The 25,063-nt window shown below is 46.1% G+C and overlaps 1 protein-coding gene across 1 annotated transcript in view; it reads left to right on the forward strand.

The window, feature by feature from the left end:
* The first annotated feature begins 1,462 nt into the window (after positions 1 to 1,462).
* CRYBG3 (crystallin beta-gamma domain containing 3) overlaps positions 1,463 to 25,063 on the forward strand; it is a 185,178-nt gene continuing 161,577 nt past the window's right edge. The window contains exon 1 of the mRNA XM_083171955.1: positions 1,463 to 2,086. Within this exon, the coding sequence (XP_083028081.1) occupies positions 1,695 to 2,086 (392 nt within the window). The 5' untranslated portion in view covers positions 1,463 to 1,694. The remainder of the gene's footprint in view (positions 2,087 to 25,063) is intronic.

The raw sequence follows: 25,063 nt of genomic DNA on the forward strand, positions 1-25,063 counted from the left end.
CTGTAAATAAATAAATACCTGAGCTATCCGGTCTGAATCGCCCCTTTAGCGATGATGTCTACCGACATGTTTGGAGAAATGTCCTATAGAACATACAACTACCCAATTCTGAATCCCCACTGAGGTGTGCCAAGCCCACAAGTAATAAACAAAGTGAAAGGAACAGATAGAAAGTGACTTGGTGGTTGGCGTGCGCTAATATTGGGGTGGATCAAATGGTCGACAGTGTCTAGGTTGACACATGCAAAAGGCACACATGAAAAGGTCGACATGAGTTTTCTCTGTATTTTTGTGTCGATTTGGACCCCCAAATGGTGCTACCCCTGTGCTCGGCACACTTCACCATTACCCAATCATAATCCACCTGGAACGTAAAGCATGGAAAACGTCCGAAGAAAGAAAAAAAGGTACGGCCACAACAATCATGATCGTGGGCATCGTGAGGAAAAATCGGGGGCATCGCGATTTCCCCATAGGGAACAATGTTAAATGCCTCAATTTACCCGCGATGCCCCCGATTTCCCATAGGAATCAATGTTAAATGGCTCAATTTACCTAAATCATCATAGGGAACAATGGTAAATGGGCCAGAAAACCCAAAAAACACCCCTGAACAGTGAAATGTCCCCCCAAAACTAGTTGACGCCACCCCACGATCAACGCGAACCCGAAGCGTGGCGAGCGCAGCGAGCCCGCGCGGGGCGGCGCTACGCGTCCTCCGACCTTTTCATACCCCCACTATCCACGTCGGCGTGGAGTTGAGAATAGAATAGTGTGGCGAGCGCAGCGAGCCACCAAGCCCGAAGCGTGGCGAGCGCAGCGAGCCCCGCGAGGGGACGCGGATACCTGTGAAGCCCGCGAAGGGACGCGTTTACCTGTGAAGGTATCCGCGTCCCCTCGCAGGGCGCGCTGCGCTCGCCTCGCTGCGCTCGCCACACTATTCTATTCTCAACTCCACGCCGACGTGGATAGTGGGGGTATGAAAAGGTGGGAGGACGCGTACAGCCGGAAATCGTGTTGATCGTGGGGTGGCGCAAACTACTTTTGGGGGGACGGTTGTGGCCGTGCTAGGAAACAAGTACCACAAGTACCGGAAAAATTGTGAAAAACTCATGTCAACCTTCCCATGTGTCCTCAATTGCCATGTCAACAGTTTGCTTGTGTCACAGTATATCGACCTTGACAAACTGTTGACATGGCAATTGACAGACCGTGATAGGCATGCACAGCCAGCTCACACACACTGTACATGCACATACAGCAGCTGGCAGCATGGAGGGGTCACCACTCACCGCCCTGTGTGCACAATGTCATAGCTCTGACAATATATGTGTGTCTGTGTGTGTGTGTGTGTGTGTCAGTGTGTACACATGATGTAAGGCAGCAGCAGAGCTCCTGGCTGGGTCATATAACCACATTCCCCGGGCTCCCAGCTGAAGGGCTGCACCTCTCCTCCTCCTCCCCCCGCATAGTAGGGGCAGGGCCCGGGACTGTGCTGCTCCTGCTGCTAGTACAGAGGCTGCTGTGTGGCGTCTCCCCGGCCGGTGCCAGCAGCAGCAGGTTCTCTCGCCCCATGCACTGACCCCGGCAACCCGGCTACAGCCTCCTCACCGCTACCAAAGTTCCCAAACTTTCCCAGCAGTTGGCAGAGGGTCCCCTAGTCCGCATGTCCCTACTCTCCCCACTGCCAGGACATGGGCACCCGCAGGAGACCCGGTTGGCAGGATGAGCTGTCCAGGAGCTTCTCCAGACTCTTCTCCCGGACCTCATCCCAGGAGAAGGAGGAGGACTTAGGAGAGGAGCAGGAGAGAGGGGATAGGAGCTCGTCCAGACCCTTCTTCAGGAGCACATCCCAGGAGAGGAAGGGGGGCAGTGACCGGACCGAGACGGCAGAGGAGCCGGTGACAGGTCACAGCCCCTCCAGGCTCTTCTTCAGGAGCACATCCCAGGAGAGCAATGTGTCAGGCAGGGGTACCAAAGAGGAGCCCAGCGGGTTGTCCAGGCTTTTCTCCAGGACATCATCTCAGGAGAAGGAGGAGGACAGTGGCAGCTCCAAGACCAGGAGTGCAGGAGAGGACCGGAGCAGGTACATCATTATTATCGCAATGATTATTATGGTTGTTGTTGTTACTGTGTATTATTGTTTAGCAGTGATTATATACTGTCAGTGTGTATGTGTACACTGCTCCATTAGGATGTTACTACGTGTTTCTTGTTTGCAAAGGACAGAAACTTTTTGTTGGGCATAAACTTCAAGGTTTCGCAGTTAAGCTGCACCCACACCCACACACTGCAACCTACACACACACACTGAACCCCATACACACACTACACTCCACACATACACTGCACCCCACACACACACACACACACACTGCACCCTATACAATCTGCTCTCCAGACACATTTTACCCCACACATACACTGCACCCCACACAGACAGAATGCATGCACCCCATAGACACTGCACCTCACATACACTGAACCCCACAGACACACTGCACCCCAACACACACTGAACCCACACACACTGCATCCCATACACACGCTGCACTTTTAATACAAACTGCACCGCACACACACTCTGCACACTATACACACAAATATTCTATTACTTCTGATTGAGCAAATATAATAGTTGAGCCTGATTCAGAGGTGGACGCAGTACTGATATTTGCTCAATTGAATGGTTCTTTTTTGTACCGTGCTTACATCAGTCACACTGCGCATGAGCAGAGATTGATTAGCAGCAGCGATTGCAGGGAGAGTTTTTTTGCAAAGTGGACATCTGTACAAACCCCATCATTAGCATATCCTCTGCGTGCAAAAATGTATTTTTGAATACAAGTGCATCCTTCTAGATTTGATTTATATGTTGCCCCAAGGATTCCGTAGCGCCATACCCTGTACATGCATGGAACATAATAATAGGGTTTAGAATTAGTTCACACATAGAGTTCACACTCCAATAGTTTTTCTTTTCAGTCCCGTCACAAAATGAGTTATTTGCGTCATGCGGTAATACAGGGTTAATGTCAAACTTGAGTCCCAAGTTTGGAGACACAGAGCCAGATGCACTAAGCTTCAAAAGTGATAAAAATGGAGAGTGATAAACAACCAACCAATCAGCTTCTGCCTGACATTTTTCAAACACTGAAACTGTGACATGGCAGGTAGGAACTGATAGGTTGGTTGTTTATCACTCTCCATTTTATCACTTTTGAAGCATCTGGCCCACAGACTTCAATGTATTTTCCTCTGATAGTTGGCAAAGCTGTAACAATGTAGACCATAAGCTTGTCCTTCTGCATCTATAACTATCACATATTATGGAGGACCCCCTCCCCCTCATTGGATGTAAATCTGGCATGTTGTACTGAGAAAGTGACAGATTTGGAAATGAGCACTTGTTCCATACCGCTGCCTGTAAGATGTTTGTTCCGGTGCTGTGTTTGCATAAGTTTGGCTCCTTATTGTGCCATATGCATGCAATTCCATGGTCATTCCATTCATTACCAATAGGGTTGCCAGGGCCACCTAGATTTCACGTGGGACCAGGTACTGGGGGGGGGGGGGGAGTATCCACTGGAGGAGGTGCAGCTAAGCACAATACACAATCCAATGGCGCTTAGTTCTGGTGCAAGCACCATTGGCATGGATGTGGTATTGCAGGGTGTATGGGTAGACCTTCACTGTACTCCCAAGCCCTACCATTAATCTTAAATGGTGGTGAAACTTTTGTAAGAGACATCTGTTCTTCAGCGATCCATAACTACAATTTTAACGTTAAAACCTTTTTGTAAAAATAAGGAGCGCTGATCCCTTTGGTAATTATACTGAGTGCTATCATAAGCCTTGTACACACGGGGGCGATAGGGGCTGATATCGCTGGGAATATGGTTGCTGGCGACCATATTGCCAGTGATGGGAGTGTGCCCCGTCGATAAATCGCCAGGTGTGCGCTCCCGTTTTCAGCCCCGTTCTAATCGCTGGTCGCAGGAGCTTGCTCCTACGACCAGCTGATTACCTCTGCGGCACCGCCAGCAGAGGTTCCCTTTCACCAGCTACCATCTCTGGTCGCTGATGAAAAGGAGACACTGAGCAATATATCTCCCCCGTGTGTACGGGGCTTTAGAGACATCAGACTGACTATAAACACTTCTTACAATATTTTTAGCTAGTAACTGTCCAGTTAACACAGATACAGGTACAGTCACTCTGTCAGATACCTGGCACCTCACTGGAACATTTATCAAATAACTCTCCCACTCCCCAACTAGTACAGCCCAGAGGGACTCTTACCTAGGACCCAAGGGGCTAACAGACTGCAGTGACGGATGTCCATCAGTGTGAATGACAAATGATCACAGATTACTATGAATCGTCTCCGGACTGTCAGCCAGAGTGAAGTTACCATTACACCCACGTGCTGGGTTGTATTCACTTTCCTGCCAGCAGTCTTATTGCAGTTATATAGATTGTTCACACCTTGTTATGGTGCTGTGTTCCACAAATAACTGCTCATATAAACCAAAAGCCCAAATTACCCTTTTTAAACGCCGGTAATGATACACAGATCTGGCCAAGATATTAGATACAGAAATCAATCTGTAAACTGAGATTTTAATGGCCCCGTAGCTGGGAGAAGAGAGAGCACTGTCAGATTGTTAGTACTGTGCCTTATCATTCCTGATCTAGGTCTTGTGTAACTTGTAAGCGCACAACAAAAAGGAGAAGTTGCATTGTGATGAGGATATTCCGAGTAAACGTAGAGACACAACAGTAATAATGAAACAAGTCTCAAGTCCGTCAGACATCACCAAATACCGCACAGTATATAGCGGTGATGGGCGACATGATGCTTATCTCTGGCATCTAGGATTACAGTGGGACTTAATGGGCAACTGTAATGTGACACACAAATCAGTATTCATGTGCCGGGATTAGTGGCATTGGGCCTGATTCGGGCCTGACCACGTGGCAGTGAATTAGCAGCGCCAAGTGATCACCATGCGAATAGTTAGCAGTCACCCCGCCAGAGTGTAATCTCGCCATTTGTAAGCCTGCGAATGGGTAGTAAAGATGTCGCAGCCCAGCGAAAATCTGCACATCCATTTGCAGCACACTCGCCATCGAATGATTTCACCACAGTAGCCCTGGACTTACTCTGTGGCTATGATAAAATCAGCATGATCGCGGCCGGAGCTGTTTACACACACGCACCCTCACCTAAAACACTTGGGCATGCTTACTCTCCCTAAGCATGCCTGCAGTTTTTTCTGGCAACTTGAAAACTGCTGGCAATATAAAAAAGTTGCTCGATTTTATCGCAGGACGACCTCGAACATGCTTACTATGGGCCCTACGCATGCACAGTCTACCGATAATCGCCTGGCCTGCAAAATAGCTTACCTGTGATCAGGTCTGAATCAGGCCCATTGCTGTGCCTGGGTGATGCGTGCGGTTTCTGAGTGCTGGGTGACAGGTCAATAGTCGCAGAGAGCATTAGGTCCACAGGCAAAAGGTGAAAACATGTCAAAGGTAGACTTAAGGTTGACAGGCACAAAAGGTTGACATATTCAAATAGTTGACATGACAGTGGGCGACACAAATTTTTAAATTTTTTTTATCTTTCCGACTTTATTAATCATTTACTACCTGTGCAAAGTACGATTGGGAATAACACACTAATGGGGGTCATCTATGGTTTGAAATGATAAATGGCGTCCAATTCTCCCCCCCCCCCGACCCATTGACCCTATCAGCCGCGTACATGTTGACCATAAGGAATGGACCTATTGACTTAGGGTTGATCCAATGAGCCACACCCACTGATCTTAGCGAGCGGATAGGCCACATGGATATTACTTCTGCCAACGCCTTTACCATCTGGCTGCTTCCACTGTTTCAGATGACAGCTTTACAATCGCCACTCATTCCATTAAAAAAAATATATATTATTTTGAAATAAGTTATGAGACTCTTGTTGGATAAACAAGGTTACTCATATATTTAAGGTACAGTGTACGGGTACAGTTTGCTGGTTGTAGTCAGTGGCGTAGCTACGTTTTGGGCGCCTTCCCGCCGTTAGGGGGGGGGGGCGCCCCCCGACGCCCATTCAAACCCCCCCAATCCCCCGCAGCCTTACCTTTCGCGCTGGTCCCGGCGGCTCCGTTCTTCTGTTGAGGACCACCACAAAATGGCCGCCCCCATACAACAGACAGTTTCAGAGAACTTTGTGCTATATGGGGGCAGCCATTTTGTGGTGGTCATAGGCGTGCGCAGCACATTTTATTAGGGGGTGCACCATCAAAGGTCTGTGCGTAGCTCCAGCTATTGGGCGTGTCTAACATCACCAATCAGGCGTGTCTTCCGTCATCTATTGGCACTCGCTACAATATAAAATGTCTCAGCCACACCATAATCTCCTGCCTATTTCAGTTTTAATCTTCTAATTACTCTGTGTAACAGTGCATGCAAATACAGTCATAAACATATATGGATGACACAGGTATGTAGTGATATGACAATGGTCTAGTACAAGTAACAATGCAAACACACATTATTGATTTATGGGCGCTTCTTTAAATGGAATGCAGTTTTAAATAGCAAAAGTCTTTGGTTAAAGGTATAGCTGGTATTGCTAGCGGCAGGGGGTGTTCATAAGTGTGGGCACAGCATTAGGGGGTGCCTGTGCACCTCTGACACTCAATGTGCGCACACCTAAGGTGGTGGTCCTCAGCAGAAGAACGGAGCCGCCGGGACCAGCGAAATAGGTAAGCCTGTGGGGGATTGGGGGGAGGTATAACTATAGCACCGCAGCCCCCGGCGCCCCCATATGCACAGCGCCCCCCCGCGGTGGCGGGGGCTGCGGTGCTATAGTTACGCCAGTGGTTGTAGTACTGTATGTTCCTATACTGATTTGCCATTTATTGACATTTGTGTCTTCTTGGTATACCTGATACTCCATTTTCCTTATACACCACACACAGGGGTTTATTCTGGTTCGGGTGGCTGGGCCGTAAGCGTACGTTCAGGGTTTTTTTTTATCTGCACATGCGTACCTTCCGCAATGCGCAGGCGCGACGACTCCACAACGCTCACGGACGGTTGTTTCCGTGCGAAAAAACCTGTCCGCAAGAGTACGGTCATTGTGGGCGGCATAGGGGCGTGTTGAGGGGAGCGGCCGAAATAATGAGAAAAACTGGGCGTAAACATGGGCGTACACGGGGGTGTGCACAAAAAATGTACGCTGCTACAACCGCTCGATCGGCGAAAGCAACGTGCATTTCGGACACAAAACAGGCGGCCGCCACCGCCACCTCCAGACCACCCTTACAGATACCGCATGAGAGCGGACACCTGGGTCTGCTAATTAACGCTGATTACTACTCAAACACATACACCTGAATGTAATAAGCAATGCTGCAGCCTATTAAGTCCAAACCATTATTTCACTACCTGCAAGCCACACACAGCACTCAAACACATTGGAAGCATATCTTTCTACACTTCTCTACATGTAAAGGTTGGTTTCATTTTAGTTAAGATTCTTTTTAAGACCTGCTTATATATGCCAAGGTAGTTATTTGGTAACCATTTACACACATTCAGTAAGTGTTTTCATATACTTTAAACAGCAGCACACTCAATCTACACAAGTCGACATGTGTCAACGTTTTCACTCGAATACAAACAATTTTTTTTTCATTTTGATAAAAATACATAAAACAATAATTGAATAACAATTAGAATAAATCATTTAATTGTCTTAATCATAGTTGAAAGGCTAGATTATGAGGGCCATATATGTGAAGGGTATGCCAGCGTGCACGGACGTACGCTAACTCTAACGATCGGTGACATACGCTGAGTTTTCCATTGAAAACAGGTGAGACCCGTCCGTACAAGGTGGCGAACGCTCAGATAGCCGTAAGATGTCGGTGTGAAAACGGAAGAGTCCTGTCTGTAAACGGTGGCGTACGAGAAAGTTCCCAAGACCAAAGGCCAAGGGAAAATAACAGGCGCTTAACTAGAGGTGCCTTTCAAGGTGTAAGCTGCTGCTCAAGGGGGGATAGTCAGTCCCCACCACCAGAAAACACAAGAGCAAAATCACGCCTAGGCGTGTGAGCAGCGCTAAATAAGGTGACACACACCAAGTTGCAAATGTAATAATATTTTACTTAAATAAAAATTAAAAGCAATATATAAGGGTACAAAGAGATACAAAATTACACAGTAAAAACAATAGGTACCATAAAAAACAATTCCTCACATCACAAGCTGGGATAAGTGTAACTGTACTAGGTCCGATGTAGGACAGGAGATATATATCACGTGATAATACAGAAGTGGGGAGGGAAAAAAAAGGGGAGAAAAAAACTTTTTTTCCTTATGAATTACAGGTAAGTGCACGTTACCATTTGATGAACGATCTGTGTAGTAACCACGGGTGGTAGTTGGAATCCTCACCCGGGTAGATGGTAATTGGTGGAGAGTGCTGTCGATTGGCTTCCGCTAATGATGTAGCCCCCTGTTGATTATTTGATATTATTTTTCGGGGGGGGGGGATAGATTACCCCAACAATTTTTCCAATAAGCGGTGTCCGCCAAAGGGTCGACAGGAATAACTTGGAAGGATGGTAGAGCAATGTCCTCCTGTTGGAGATGGCAAGCTGGAATTATGCCGCTGGATGTTTTCCAGGAGGGACTGTAGCCACCAAACACAATTGAAAGACTGCGGTAATAAGCAGGGTTTTTTCAAGTGGATGAATCCGTGGATCAGCGTGCACCAGTGGAGGAATCAATCAGGATACAGTGTCCCACACTTGGAGTGAAGAACTGGAAGTATACCTGTTGTACGCCAGTTGTCGGTGTATAAGCGGTGATCCGTCCGTGTATGGTGGCGTACGCTCAAGTGTACGCCACTCCCCTTTGACGGTGTTTGTGGCCGTCCGTATGCGGATGTTTTGTGGGTGGACTTTCGCTCAACGTCCGCGTACGGTAAACGTACGCTGATACGGAACGTACGTACGTTTGGCCGCCGCAACCAGAATAAGGCCCACAGTGTGCCTGCATCTGCTCATATCAATTGGTACATACTGTATCTGTGTAAAATATTAGTTTACCGCTAGATTTACTTTTCATAATAAAAAAAAATCAGGAGTTAAGCTATGTACACAAACGTCGTTTTGCTTTAGATTCGATGTTAGATTTGATTTACGATTAGCTCTTTTCATTCAATTTGGCATTAGATCTGTACTTTTGCATTAGATATCGATTTCAATATCAATTCAATTTACAATTCGATTTACAATCATGGTACATTGTACACATTCGATTTACTGGATCGAATTCGATATCTCCTTGGCTGCTTATCTTTTTGATTTTGAGCAAACGGGAGCGTGCATCGAATCGAATACAGATCGAAAGTGTCCTAAAAACCATTTGATGTGGATTCGATTTTGCTTATAGAAGCAAAATCGAATCCACATCGAATGGTTTTTCGAAAGTAGCCAAAAATCGATGCATGTGTACACAGCTTAACAGTAATAAATAGGGTATTTTGGCTTTAGAAGTGAAAACCCTTGATACCTCTTACCACTCTGTTCTGTTATGACAGTGGTTCCCAAGCCTGGTCCTCAAGTACCCCCAACAGTGCATGTTGGGGGTACTTGAGGACCAGACTTGGGAACCACTGTGTAAGGGTACTGTCCAAATTCAGTTGCAAGTGAACATTAAAGCATGTAGGGGTAAATTTACTAAAATGGGAGCTGTATTGAAGATGGGATGTTGCCTATAACAACCAATATTTGTCCATTCTGTGCTGTGACTTTTAACAATCTGTGCACAGACAGAGACACCATGCCTATAGCTGCATACCAGTCTCATCTCAGCCAGGAATGATAAGAGTCGGGACTCGCAGCCAAGAGTTGCAGATTTTGTATTGTGTTTCTGCTAGGTGTCTCAGCCGGGCACCACACCCTGTCCAATTTTTAAATGCCAAAATGCATCCTGCCATTATGTTGGCATCCCGCCCAAACAGCCTTACCTTTTCTTGTCATCACCCACATGCCGCAGTGTCCCTTGGATGGGAAAAGCTGCGGTATACGCAGCCTATCGAACAGGTCTGAAGCGGTTCTATGTTTGGAGGTGCTGGGTACACCTCCAAGAGTGACAAACTGGGGTCGTGTCATCAAATCACTGTGGCGCCGTCTGAGGCTATATTTCCTTTTCTTTTAGTGTCATCAAATCATGCCCATCCCTGGGTGGCCACACCCCTCTTTGAAAAGTTCACCCCTTCCTGATCGTCACCCTTCTTCCTAGCTTGAAATCTGGATATACATTTGCGACTTACTATAAATAGGTGCCGCTTTTTAAAAATTAGCAAATTGCGTTTACAATCCAGACTCTGGGCCAGATGCACTAAGCTTCAAAAGTGATAAAATGGAGAGTGATAAACAGACAATCAATCAGCTCCTACCTGCCATTTTTCAAACACAGACTGTGACATGGTAAGTAGGAGCTGATTGGCTGGCTGTTTATCACTCTCCAATTTATCACCTTTGAAGCTTAGTGCATCTGGCCCTGACCCTGAAATTTGATTTATTTCCTTAGTTTCTAGTACAATTTAACTATTAGGGGCCAGATTATCTATGCTTCAAAAGTGATAAAATGGAGAGTGATAAACAGCCAGCCAATCAGCTCCTACCTACTATGTTACAGGATGTGTTTGAAAAAAATGTCAGACAGGAGCTGATTGGCTGGCTGTTTATCACTCTCCATTTTATCACTTTTGAAGCTTAGAGAATCTGGCCCTGTATGTTTTGCATCATAGGTGAATGTAGCTCTTGTAAAACAAGTCTGCACGTGTTAAAGCTTTTAACCAATCTACTTGTGACCTGGGAGTTTATTTAAGTTTAAAAAAAATGCTGAAACCTACAGCTCACAAGTAGATAGGTTAAACATGTGAAAATATGTATATTTTTTCCCAAGAGGCACATTAGTGACTAATGTATGTCTCGTCCCGCCACCTTTCCTTTCTCGCTACAACACAACTTGGTGGATCGCCAACTAATGTTCTTGGACTCGATTCTGGCAACAAAATCTGAAGTATCGTAGCAAATTTTGGGCAGTTGGCCCAATATTGCAGCTGCGGTGACCCCAAAACAAAGACGAGGATGAGTAATAATAAGAACAAAATTGAAAATGATTTTGGAAAATGAACAATGACCTACACTGACCTTGGCAAGGTCATATTACTAATGTAATAACAAGTCCCAGTGTTACTCGGTTCTTGAGGCTTGTCCAATTTATAGTCCCACTGTGTCACCCAATCCGATATTATCCCATGTGAGGACAGCTTTAGTGCTGCAGGGGAGTTGATAGGCTTAAATCAGGGATGGGGAACCTTCGCCCCTCCAGCTGTTGTTCAACTACACATCCCAGCATACCCTGCAACAGTTGTAGCATGGCCACATAGCATAACTGTAGCAGGGCATGGTGGGATGTGTAGTCTAACAACAGCTGGTGGAACAAAGGTTACCCTTCCCTGGCTTAAATGATGTTTAAACAATATAAACAAACTTATTTAACTTAAATATTGGAACCACTTAAATCCCGGTTATGTTTATTAGATTATAAAGTTTTATCACCTACAGCCTATTTTGCTATTTGCATCAAGGATTTCTGAAGACTTTAACTATTCCCCCCCCCCTCCAAAGTACAATTCATTCGCCTCTCGTCTGGTCTCCAAATGCCCAAATGATAATGAGTCGGGGAGATTGGTGCCAAAGCTTCTCATCAGCATTTGGCAACTGAGCACGCGTCTGGCAAAATATCTTGTACACATGAAATAGAGCTCTGGGCATTTAATCTGACTGTCAGGGAGAATTACTCTGCATGAGAAGGCATGACCCACACACGTTGCAGTGTACATGCAAAATAAATGGCCTGTGAGATGATATCACATCAACTGTCCTGTGTTTATTAACATTTATTTAAATAGTGCCAGCATACTCAGCAGCCATCTACAGCTGGGAAGGAAGACATAACATTGCAAATGTGGGTATTACACAATGTAGGGAAAAGGGCCTAGTCAGGAGGTTAGAAGCCTCAAACTGCATATTGCTCCATCCAGTTTGCAATGGGAGAAGAGTGCTTATACTGGGACTGTGATTCAGTCACACACATACTGGTTGGAGGTCAGATTGGCTGAGCAGAGGAGGAGAATAATTATTTTGTGTTAAATCTATAGAAGGGTAAGGAGAACATCCTAGAGAGGTTGCAAGGGGTAGTGAGAGGCTCATTTTAGGGAGGTTACACGGGGTGGGGAGAACATTTTAGGGAGATTATAAGGGGTGGGGGGACACATCCTAGGGAGCTTACAAGGGGTGTTGAGGAGAGGGGGACATCCTAGGGAGGTTAGAAGAAGTGGGGAGAACATACTAGGGAGGTTACAAGCAATGTTCCCTCTAATTTTATGAAGGCTGTGTGCGGCAAAAGATTTTGGCTGTGCAACTTTGGAAGGAAATTTAAATTTTTGTGCGTCATTTATATATAACTGGAAAATTCAGCATTTGTGTTAACTTTACTTCAAAATGATATTAAACATTTAAACATTTAAAACACATCACACAATTTAGTTAATGGGTGAAACACACATTAATTGAGTCCACAACTGCAAAAAGGGTCCACTGCTGCTTTGTGCGCTCTGTTGTAATGTCTGTGCGCACGCTCGTCGAGTTGTGTGCGCGCGCACGCGCGCACGGCTTAGAGGGAACACTGGTTACAAGGGATGGTGAAGGGGGAGAACATCTTAGGGAGGTTACAAGGTTGGGAAAGGGGGTCACCCTAGGGAAGTTACAAGGGTTGTTTGAGAGGAACACCAGTGTACAGAATAGGTTGTCAGTATCTAAGTCAACTGTCAGTAGGGCAATCCCATATGGTCCACATGCAATATGTCCTCAAGGTGGACATTGTCAAAAGTTCCCCAAGTAAAAGGTAGACAGTGCTTAAGATCGATATGACATGGTCAAAAGGTCAACGTGACAATGGTTAAAACACAAATGGTTGGTGCAAGTTTATTTTTATTTTGTTCTTGTTTTTCCACCTTTGTCTTTATTTACAATCCACATGGACTATGATTGGAAATAGTAACTTGTGCTGAACACTGTGGTAGCAGAGCGTGCCACCGTGCCCAAAGAATGGTGACCGTAAATGTTTCCACTGATTGGAATTATTATTATTATAATTTTATTTATAAGGCGCCACAAGTGTTTCGCAGCGCCGTACAAAGGAACAGTACAGGGAGACAAAACTTGGCATAACATTGAATAAATAACAAAAATACAGTACAAATACAGAGCACCACAGATCAATACACATTACAGCTTAAATGTAAGTAGTGAGGACTCAATCAACATACAACTAGAGGCTTGAGGCCAATGATGGAGATGAGTAAGCAGACGAAGATGGTCACTGAGTGTTGGAGTATAGGAGAGCTGTGAGTGAAATGTGAAGAGAAGTGGGTTTTGACAACAGGAGGGAAGAGGGCCCTGCTCGGAGGAGCTTACAATCTAGTAGGAAGGGGAGACAGACAGATTACAAGAGGTGCAAGCGAGGGGGTGGTGGTTAGATAGCAGGATGTAAACAGGCAAGGGGTCGGAGAACCAGCTAGTTTATGCAGTGGAAGGGTACGCTTTGATGAATAGGTGAGTTTTCAGTGCCCGTTTGAAGCTTTGCAAGGTTGGGGAGAGTCTAATGGAGCGAGGGAGTGCATTCCACTGAAGGGGTGCAGCACGGGCAAAGTCCTGTACTCTAGCATGGGAAGCAGTGATCAGGATGGAGGAGAGACGACAGTCGTCAGCCGACCGTAGAGAGCGGGAGGGTGTATGAATGGAGATGAGGTTAGAGATATATGGAGCAATGGAATTAGAGATGGCCCTGTATGTGAGTGTGAGGTGTTTGAAGAGGATTCTGTAGGGGAATGGGAGCCAGTGCAGATTTTGTTGAAGGGGAGTAGCAGAATTAGAGCGGCAGGAGAGGAAGATAAGCCTGGCTGCAGCATTGAGGACAGATTGGAGAGGAGCAAGTTGGGATCGAGCGAGGCCGGTGAGGAGAGCATTACAGTAGTCAAGCCGTGAGATGACCAGTGAGTGGATGATCAGCTTAGTTGCACTCTGTGAGAGAAAGGGCCTGATGCGAGCAATGGTTAAACATACATCTTTTTTGTGTTGTCCATTGTCATCATGACTTTTTGTCCATGTTGACCGTTTGTACCTGTTGACCTTACCCACTGGCCTCCTTTTACATATCGACCTTTTGACCCTGTCAACATTATGCATATATACCATATGTATACAGTGTAGATATTCTGTGCCGCAATCATTGGGGAGTTCTGAAACAACGGTCACTTGAAGGATGGAACGATTTTGTTCCAGAAGGTAGGGAACTTCATAGGCCAAAAATAGTCCTGTAACCGAGAATGCGGGCAAATAATGACCGTGGGTGAGAGGTTCAACCCACGTGCACCCAGAATGTTATTTTATTCCCCAACAACATTCATTATAATTAATTGAAACCACCCCATGCATTGCCGGAGGACAACACTTATTTCAGGTTGTGTTTTATAATTACAGTAAATAGGGCTGTCCTGTACTTTTCAGAGCACAAAGAGGACAAAAAACAGCTACTACCCACACAACAATCCAGGGAATACTCAAAAATAGAAAGAACCGATATATACAATACACAAAAAAAAAAAACAATAACGGTATTTTCTAAATGTTTGTCTAAAGCAGAATCACAGCTGTAATATAGCGCGTGACAAACAAAGCCAGACGGTTTTTGTTCATAAAACCTCCATTAAAACCTAAGCGAGGGGTTTTAGAGCTGCCTTTTGTGCCCGATTCAGACTTGCTCGCTGAGCTGCGAATGTTTGGAGCCCAGCAAGCAAGTAAAGGCCTCCCCACGCTGCCCCGCATGACTGAAATCCCAAACAGGTGCACGACTGCGAATGCGTTCATAGCCGTGCACGTTCCTAGTAAGTCTATGCGTACTTAGCACTGTGAAGGTCCTCCCTCCCAACGGTTGTCTCCATTGCGTCACTTTGCACTGCGTACCATCCGAGGCCAAACGCGAGCCATGTAGATTTGCACTCATCTCAGTCTCCTTACTGAGCTACATAACTAATATGTTGAGGCTTTCTCACATAGACAAAGTTTGGAGGTGGCGTCAAGACAGAATTGCTGGCTGTGCAGAGATGATCAGTTTCCAGGCATATCATTTGCATCACATTTAGGCTGCCACAAGTCTGCCACATTGTTCCTGCATATTGTGGGTCAGATGTATCAAGCTTCAAAAAGTGTCAAAATTGAGAGTGATATACAACCAGCCAATCAGCTCCTAGCCATACTTTTCTATTTTCTGGCTGCCCTCTCCTGGAGGGTTCAGTGAGGCAAGGGGGGAGGCGTGGTGAAAAGGGATGGGGTGGGGGTGGAGCCATGCAATGCACCGGAGCCCCCCAGGCAGGGGGGCACCCCGGCACTCACCCGCCCCGGCGCTGGCAGCTCCCCCGCTCCATGCCGCGGCCGCATCGCATCACAGGCGGGGTGTTTGTATGAAGGGCACACCGGCTGTAAGGCGCCACGGGGGGGGTGTGTATTGGGATGACGGGATAAGGGGCGGGGTGTTGGGATGACGGGCTCACCGGCTGTAAGGCACCACGGGGGGGTGTTGGGATAACGGGCAGACGGGCGGGGGTTATGCTGCGGCCGCCGTGTCGCTGGGAGCACGGGGGGGGGGGGAAGGAGTGCAGCTACTCACCTCCATCCAGCAGGGTCCCGGCTCCCAACTACCGCCCTCCAGTGGCCATGGGAGAGAAGCCTTGATTGGGGCGACTGTGTCATTTAGCCCCGCCCCCACTTTGCAATGCCATTATTTCAGACATAGAACTGCGGTGGGTGGGGCTAAAATGATGCAATTTGCGTAATTTGACCCACGGTCCACCCCCGCCGTGGGGGCCCAAAGGAGCCAGACGGCTCTCCGGGAAGGGTTGCCCCCCTTTCTGGGGGGCCGGACTGGGGACCCGATTTCCGTTCCGTGTGGGTAGTCAACCCTGCTCCTACCTGTAATCTCTCAAACCCAGCTTGTAACATAACAGGTAGGTGCTGATTGGCTGGCTGTTAATCACTCTCCATTTTATCACTTTTTGAAGCTTGATACATCTGGCCCATAGTCTGGAGATACATTTGCATGTCTTCCATTATGTCACAGTGCCTCCCCTATTTACATCATTATTAGGGTGCACTTGCACCAGCCTATCCTTACTAAGAAAGGAATATGTGGGCTTCCATTCAATTTCTTATAGCTGTCAATAAACAATCACCTTGTTCCCCACTTACACCCCTTTGGCCGCAAGTGGAAGTACATTTGAGCTGCTATGCTCCAGGTGATTTTTTTACTTCCATGCGCAAATCACTGGGAAAATGGCAACTGCACCATTTTCCCAGTGCAGGATGTGCGGTGCTGGGCCCCCTGGAATGCAATCGTTGCACCCATTATTTAAAACCAATGTGCACTTGATAAATTATTTCCAGTGTATTTTCGCTTTAGGGTTAACGCATTGCTCAAAATGCTGATCAATGACATTTTGTAAAGCCAGCACATGTTTCAAATGTGTTATAGAAATGTAACAAAACCGCAATACATAAAGCCCACAGTAATTTTATTCGGTAAATGTTGTATGTGTGGAACAGTTGTGCCCTTAAGTGGCCGCTAAATTCTACGCCTGAACCCTTTGTAAGCACTGCCAAATTTCTGGTACATAAGGAGCTAAATGTGGGTTTGGCTTTTGCTAATACAGTATGAGTAGATTGTGGCTTGCAAACTTCGACTACTGGATCAGCTTAAAAAAAATATGAATACATTTATATTTATATAAACAACTAGCAATCCGGCCCTTCTTCGCATGGGTACATGGCCGAGCAATTCGTTCCTCCCCACTTTATATACTGTTACGCGGGCTGCCAACAGAAATTGTGGGGCCAAGGACTGACAAAATACCCCTTCCCCTACCAAGCCCGCCTCCCCCGTGGTAGCGGCTTCTAAGGCTCCTCTTCCTCTGGCATCTGGCATGCTGGGCACCCGCACTGTTAGCCGTGCAATGATGTCACATCATGCGCGGGTTACAGTACGGGTGCCCAGCATTCCTGCTGCACGCTGCACTGCCAGTGTATGTCCCCGGGCAGCGGGCAACAGGAGGATCCATCCGGGCCTGGGGACTGTCTATGTGTGGAGGACCTGCGGCCCGCCGCTGTGTAGTGGGGGAGGGCGGCTGCAATGAATAGGGGTGCTGGCGGGCAGCTGCCCGGGATCTACCCTCTGTCAGATCGGCCCGGGACAGTTGTACCCATGGCAACCCCCTGTCGGCGGCCCTCGCGACTGCACGCGGCATGCATCAATGATAAACTACAAATGTTTGTCCAGCGGTTTTCAAGATTAGCGTGTTCAGACAGACAGACACGCTTAGGGGACTTTCTTTTATACTATGTAAGGATGCACAAATAGCAATAAATAAAATGCCAAGGACTGCAAAATAAAATCTGATTGCCCCTATAAACCTTTCAGTTTTATGAGGTGTTAATTATTGATTGAAACCTGTTCTACAAATGTTTTTGATAGTTGTATTTATCACATTTAGTTCCAAGTTGTAGCTGACTGCACAGGCTGAGAAGATTAAGCGAGGGCTGCATTTAAGAGCCTGTGAATTTTGTGATTGGTTAATAAAGTATTGTGCTAGGTAGATTACCCAAGAGCCTTTGGTAGTTGTTTGTTTGGTGTATTAGCCAATTAGGTAGATAAGGGCCGGTAGTTTTGTCAGGGGTATATAAGGGGAGTCATATGCTTCTACAGTACTTCCTCTTTGAGTCCTGGAATCCCACGATCTCTTTCCTTTGCTCTCTCAACGGCTATTGGCCTTTGAGCTATCACCTAATTGGATGTTCAAAATATTTAATTAAAATCGTTGGGAAGGCACTCTCGACCAGCGGTCATGTTGAGGTACATGTGGACGCTGTGCGTTATTGGCCCCCTTTGACATGATGGCTGGTGAGTCCTGCCTCTGTGGGGCACTTCCTGGAAGTGTCCTTGCCATGCCATAGAAGGGGCGGTGAGATTGTCACAGCGTGGGCTGTACCTTTAGATAGGTGGGGCGTTCATCGCCCGTGTTATAAGTTGGGCCATTTTAGTCGCCGCCATTATTAACACCCATTGACCGGAGCTGGTCTCCAAGCTCTCTTCCTATCCATCCCTTTACAAATAGGGTCATAAAGTTAATAAATACCCGTGACCTTTTAACTTATGCAGTGGTTGTCCTTGTCTTTATTTTTAGTGATAAGATGTGTCCGTGTGTTTTATTTCTAGGGGTAATATGGAATTAAGCTAGTGTTAAAGGTCAATCGCTACAATTCAATAGGCACCTTAACTACGGAGACCATTTGTGGCACCTGATTCACTCACTAGTGATGTCATTGAGGCGCAAGGCCCCGCCTACCTCAGTTACGTCATTACTTCTAAAGAAGGCTTCTAGGCCTCCTGGGTGAAGGTATTGAATACATTCAACAAGTTGTGTTAAATGACACTGACTGAGATAGGGCGTCACAAATAAGTATACTCTGATAATAGCAGCCTTTGTTCCATTCAGAAACACAAGATGCTATTTTCAGCGGTAGGCAAGTGGTCTGAACCTGATCAAACAACATGCGGTCTCATAACATCATTCCCTTGGGCTTTGTACGTTAAATTAGTTGCCTCAGCCCCGTATCATGTTCAGAGAGGAATCCGGTTCATTAGCTATGTGCGGAAAAATCAAAGGTTAAGCCAACTTTGAACATCACATGAAAACCAGTGTATGTTATTGTTGTATCACAGGCAGTTCTTTAACATCCTATATAATAAAAGGCTGATGCCGCTCCTCACCTCTATGGGGGGGTATTCAGGTGTTTTGTGCACCGATGGCCATTAGATGGCGCCCAATGGAGAAATTTAACACAGCTCTGACATTACTGTTATATTGTCCTGTTATGTTGACAGGCTGGTAACTAGCACTATATAAATCTACTGTAGTATTTTGTGTGTTGTGACATCGTTGACACTGATTTGCCTAGAGCGCAGGGTATGGGTGTTGCTTGTCATGCATTTAACAAAAGATGAACTCGGTATTCTGTGATTCAGACGGCAGCAGGATAAAGAGGTGCCGGGATACAAAGCAACCAGACAGAAGTTTGCTTTCATTTCATTAACTGTACTAAAATATTCTAATTCAGATCTGATCGGTTGTTGCGGCGAAAGCCCATTTTACCACTTTACACAACCAGTCCGTGGTGTCTTGCTGTAGACCCAAGCACACTGCTGATTCTAATATAACATGCAGCACAGGCACTTTATTTTAGTATGGAATAACTTAACATGATACATTTGGAATAGATCCAGGCTTTAAAGTCAATCCTCTCGTCTGTGTGTGTCTGTCCCATTGTATAATCCATTGTCAGTGTGCTATATAGTCATAATAGATTTTATTTTATAGTAGGGATGTCGTTGGTCTATTGAGTGACAATGACTTGTACCTGAAGCTGGCCCCACTGTTTGTGTACTAGCAATATATTATTTATGTTTGCAGTGCAGTGTCTGCATGCTTTATAGAATGCTATAAATATTGATTGATGCTTCTGGTATTGGCTGGATTTTCTACATGCCCTATAGTTGCATACTTTTTGGGAAGTCCAAGGGGTGCAATGATTCAATTTGTGCCAACATGGCAGTGACAACTGGCACAGGGGATATGGTCACTAGGTAGACAAGCGTTAGGTCGGCACCACTAGGTCGACATGTATGAAGGTTGACATGACTGAAGATCGACATGGGGTTATGTCGACAGGGTCATTAGGTCGACACATGACAGGGTCATTAGGTTGACATGGGTAAGGTCGACAGTCAAAATGTCAACATAGGGGTTTTCATAATTTTTTGAGCCGACATGTGCCGACAGGTGGTATTTCATGCCCATACCATCCACTATGGTGTGGTGGGAGAATTAAATAGTGTGCCGAGCGCAGCGAGCCATGCGAGGGGACGCGGTGCTACATTTCAGTGTCCATATTGACTGTGTCAAAATTCGGGACAGGAAAAAAAGTGAATGGATGCGTTTGTTGTATGACATGTTCTTATACTCATCGGTTCTTATGTCTGTATATTTGATTTAAGTGTTCCGTATCTGTATATATCCCATGTGCACAGTTCTGTACCCCCCCCCTGCCCCATTTCTTTTCTGTATCCCCCCTCCCCACACCTGCAGAAAAAAAAATGAAAAATGTATTTTTCAATAAAAATTATTGATGAGAAAAAGTGAAAAAAAAAAAAACATGTCGACTTTTTGACTGTCGACTTTCCCCATGTCGACCTAATGACCCTGTCAACCTAAACCCATTCCAGGCATGTCGACCTAATACTTGTCGACCTTGATCCAATGATCCATACCCCTGCACAGTCACCTTATGCTGTGTACACACGGTCCGATTTCCTTTCCGATGTTGACGATATAGTCAACATCGGATCGGCATCGGATCAACATCGGATGCAGATCGCAAGGGTTTTAACCCTTGCGATCCCGATCCGATCCCGATGCGCGTTCATGTATCGGAAGCCAGAAAGTCTTGGCTGCCTTGTCTATATAGTGCAGATCTGCGCTATATAGTCAAGATAGGATGCAAATCGGATGTGCCTTAAGATCCGATCCACGATCAGGGCCGGCGCCACCACTAGGCAAATCTAGGCATTTGCCTAGGGCGCCGGCCACTGGAGGCTGTATTTTGCCCCCCCTTGCCGCCCGGGTACCTGTCCTGCGGCGTAAAAGCTGGCAGCGGCAGCGGGGGGTCCCTGCAGTCAATAAGAAATAATGAGCGCTATCCGCCGGGCTATGCGGAAGCGCTTTTGTTTTGGAAACACTGGCCGCACGCTGATTGGCTGAGATTCAGCCAATCAGCGTGCGCCGTGCGGCCAGTGTTTCCAAACAGAAGCGCTTCCGCATAGCCAGGCGGATAGCGCTCGTTATTTCTTATTGACTGCAGGGACCCCCCGCTGCCACCGCCGCCGCCAGCTTTACAGCGCCGCAGGACAGGTACCCGGGCGGCAGACACCGGGGCGCCCCCACCCCGACTTGCCTGGGGCGCTCTGGTGCCTTGCACCGGCCCTGTCCACGATCCTATCTGATCAGATCATGGATAGGATCTTAAGGCACATCTAATGTGTGTACACACCATAAAACACTATCACTGAGGCATGAGGCATGGAGTGGCTGCAATAGGCTCCATATAGAGGCAATGAGTGCCCTTGGATTTTATACAGTGCAGTAATGAGGTTACGGATTTGCTTGGTGTTTTAAGTACACCTATTTGGGGTCCCTTCAGGGATTCCTTTAAACTCCCGTAGGTCCCTTTGCTGGTGCGGGATCTACGGTGTCTCTGGGTGATGTGCACTGAAAAGATGTTCTTTAGGTTTTACGCAGGGAAAGGAGCTTGTTGGGCTTAAGGCAATTCTGAGGAACTCCTTTACAATCTCATAGACTTATTAACGCAAAACTTATTTAGCGTAAAACCTAAAGAACCATCTTTTCAGTGCACATCACCCAGAGACACCGTAGATCCCGTTCCAGCAAAGGGACCTACGGGAGTTTAAAGGAATCCCTGAAGGGAACACCTGAACCCCTGTTAGGGGACTTTCTCTGACGTGACACGGCACTGAAAACCCCCCAAGTGGGGGACCCCAAATAGGTGTACTTAAAACACCAAGCAAATCCGTAACCTCATTACTGCACTGTAGAAATTGCAAATAATTAAAACACCATGCTTTAAACATTGTATCCTGTCATCTGACTTCTTTTCTCACGCACCACTACACTATTTTGTATGTACAAGTAAGGTTGAACTCTCCACACACAGGCAGCACTATAAAATAACACACAAACATAACAACACAAAGGTAGCGCCAAAGCCCTCCCAGATGTAACCAGTATAAACCAATAAGGGACCGGGAAACCCTTAAGGCTTGGCAGCACCTTACGAACATACTGAAAGTCAGTGAGCGCAGTATATTATCCCCACTCTTTCTATAAAACTTTCACTGGTTTATGCAAGGAATACCAAAAAATATTTTCTCTTCCAATATATTAATGTTCCAGTGAGTCCCTCCCTGATTACACTTTGATGACTAATAGTGATATTAGAATAACAGTCATTCTTTCTCCCTGTACATATCTATTCCCCAGTTTATATAGTGATGTCACTACATTGAGTAACATGATCTCATACTTCTATTCTGGTCGTACATACTAATAATACTTATATAATCTCACCAGGACTTGGAAACGATTCAGTCCCGATGTGACCCTGCATGTGTGGTCTGATCACATCGCATCAGCAAACCGGCAATATTCGCTGACGTCATCCGGGGGCGCGGCTGAGTGTCATGGGGGGCGGGGGAGGAGGCAGCGCTCAGAGCTGGCGCTGCTCCAAGCACTGCCTCCTCCGTAGTGTGAACTTGAAACCGGACAAGATTAACCCATTCACACTGCACAGCAACACAGCAATGAACCGGTAAGAACCCTTCTTTTTAACCGGTTCGTATTGCCGTGTTGCTACCGGTTTGCTGTAACTGTAACCCCTTTCACATCGGTCCAATTACCGTGTCGAACCGGCATGAACCCGGTAATTAGGTGCGATGGGAAAGGGGTATAAGGGGTTCTACACATGGGGTGATTTCAGGGCATTTTCTAACAATGATATATATTTTTTAAAACATCAATTCAGCGCATTTTCTAAGCGTTCTGACCAGAACGCTTAGAAAATGCCCCTATGTAGGGGCCATAGGGCCGCCCATAACACAATGCTGTGCAGTGCTGTGTGCTGAGCGATGTAGCTTAGCAAACAGCACTCGAGCCAACGAGTAAAAAATCATTTGACGGTCTCCAACCATCAAATGATTTTTCACCCATTCGCAAATAAATGTCAGTCTAGACCAGTGGTTCCCAAACTGTGTGCCGTGGCTCCCTGGGGTGCCTCGGGACACATGCAGGGGTGCCGCGGCTTGGTGGTCCAGGACCAACTCAAATTATTAATGGTTAATTATTTATGAGCAAAACCAGTGCTGGTGGCTGCCAATCATAGAATGTGTACAAACAGAAGCAAATCCTGCCCTTTACCATATAACTGCCGCTAAGAATCGCATATAAACCCAATCTAATTAATTTTTTTGGGACCTAGGGGTGCCATGAAAAAAATTCTGATTCTCTAGGGTGCCGTGAATCAAAAAAGATTGGGAACCCCTTGTCTAGACTGATTTTCATTTCCGAAGGAGATGGCCAGATTTGGGAAGGTCACCGCCGTAATTTGCCATCAGCCGCCCGCCCCGAGCAGACATTGATACGCCCTACTGCCGCCCCCTGCCCACCCCCTTCCCTCCCTTCACAAAGCAAATGCCTATGCACATGCACAGACCTGCAACTTCGGCCAGGTGAGAGAATTTGGACCTGTATGACCAGGTCTGAATCACCCCAAATCGCATGTTGTTGACATGAGGTGTGATGCATGGTCCCCTGAGCATCGCATCGGAGCCTCAGTCTCTTGAACAATGGGGGTTATTCTGGTTCACTCGCAAAGGCACAATCACTCTCTAATGGACAAAACCATGCTGCACTGCAGGCGGGGCAGATGTAACTTGTGCAGAGAGAGTTAGATTTGGGTGATTTATTTTGTTTCTGTGCAGGGTAACTACTGGCTGCTTTATTTTTACACTGCAATATAGATATCAGTTTGAAGTACACCCCCCACCCAAATGTAACTCTCTCTGCACATGTTACATCAGCCCCACCTGCGGTGCATATGGTTTTGTCCATTAGAGAGTGATTGTGCCATTATGAGTGAACCACAATAACCCCCACTGTGTGTTACAATCCAGCAGCAATATTGTGTATTTTACACAAAAAAACAATAGCAGATGATTGAATAGAACCGGGACTCAACCGAACAAGTTCAAATATGATTAAATATCAAATTGGTTTCAAACATCACAACTACCCAGTGGCTTAGCTCTGTGATTTCTATGCATTATTGGTTGAGCCCGCTGTCTGTAAGGAACTTTAATCATGCTCATCTTTGTTTTAGGTCAGGACAAAGGGAAGGACCTTGTCCCTCCCTTCAGCTCCTTTGTTGCTCCCTTGTTCTTTATTCATTGTCTCCGCTTGCCTGGCACTCATTCATATTGCAATCCTCATGAATATTTGGGGACAGCGAGGGAAAAGTAGAAATCCAGCTTCAAGAATTGTATTTCTATGATCCTGTTTGCAGGCTCCTGTCCTAAGAGGCTAAGGGAAGCTGTTTGGGAAGACGCAACTTCACCGGATATTTATTCCTGGGAGAACTGATTTATAAAACTTGGGTTTTAGGAATATAGTGGGTGTATTGTTGTTGTGGGTTCTGGAAACGATTTTAAACAAAGGGAACTGTATGTGCGTTTTTTCCTTTCTTACTTTTTTTTTTAACTCGTATCTTTTATAATTCATCTTCCAACACATTTGCAAAAACAATCTCCAAATACAGATGTTTGCTGAGATGGAAAGCCTTGTTTCGTGCTTTAGGGGAATTCAATTCAGAGTGATGTGCAGCCAAAAGGGCAACATGATGTTCAACTGCGCACTTTTTGCCTATAAATTGTATCTGGATGGTAGGTCGACAGTCAAAAGGTCAACAGCAGAAAGTTGACATGCACTAGGCCCACTTTGAGAAAAGGTTGACATCTACTTGACTGACATTTGCAAAAGGACAACAAAAGCAAACGGTTGACATGGCAACAGATGACACATGAATAGGTCAATGTGAGTGTTTTATGTTTAGGTGCAGTCTCTCACCCCGGAATATGTCTGAGATATCTATTCTCTTCTTTTTGCTTTTTAAAGACAGTTATTGCAAGTAATGTGGTTTTAATAAGAAAAGTTAGTTCTTAATTGGAGTTT

Source organism: Crinia signifera, chromosome 2 (genome assembly GCF_055691185.1).
Source record: "Crinia signifera chromosome 2, ASM5569118v1, whole genome shotgun sequence".
Taxonomy (NCBI): domain Eukaryota; kingdom Metazoa; phylum Chordata; class Amphibia; order Anura; family Myobatrachidae; genus Crinia; species Crinia signifera.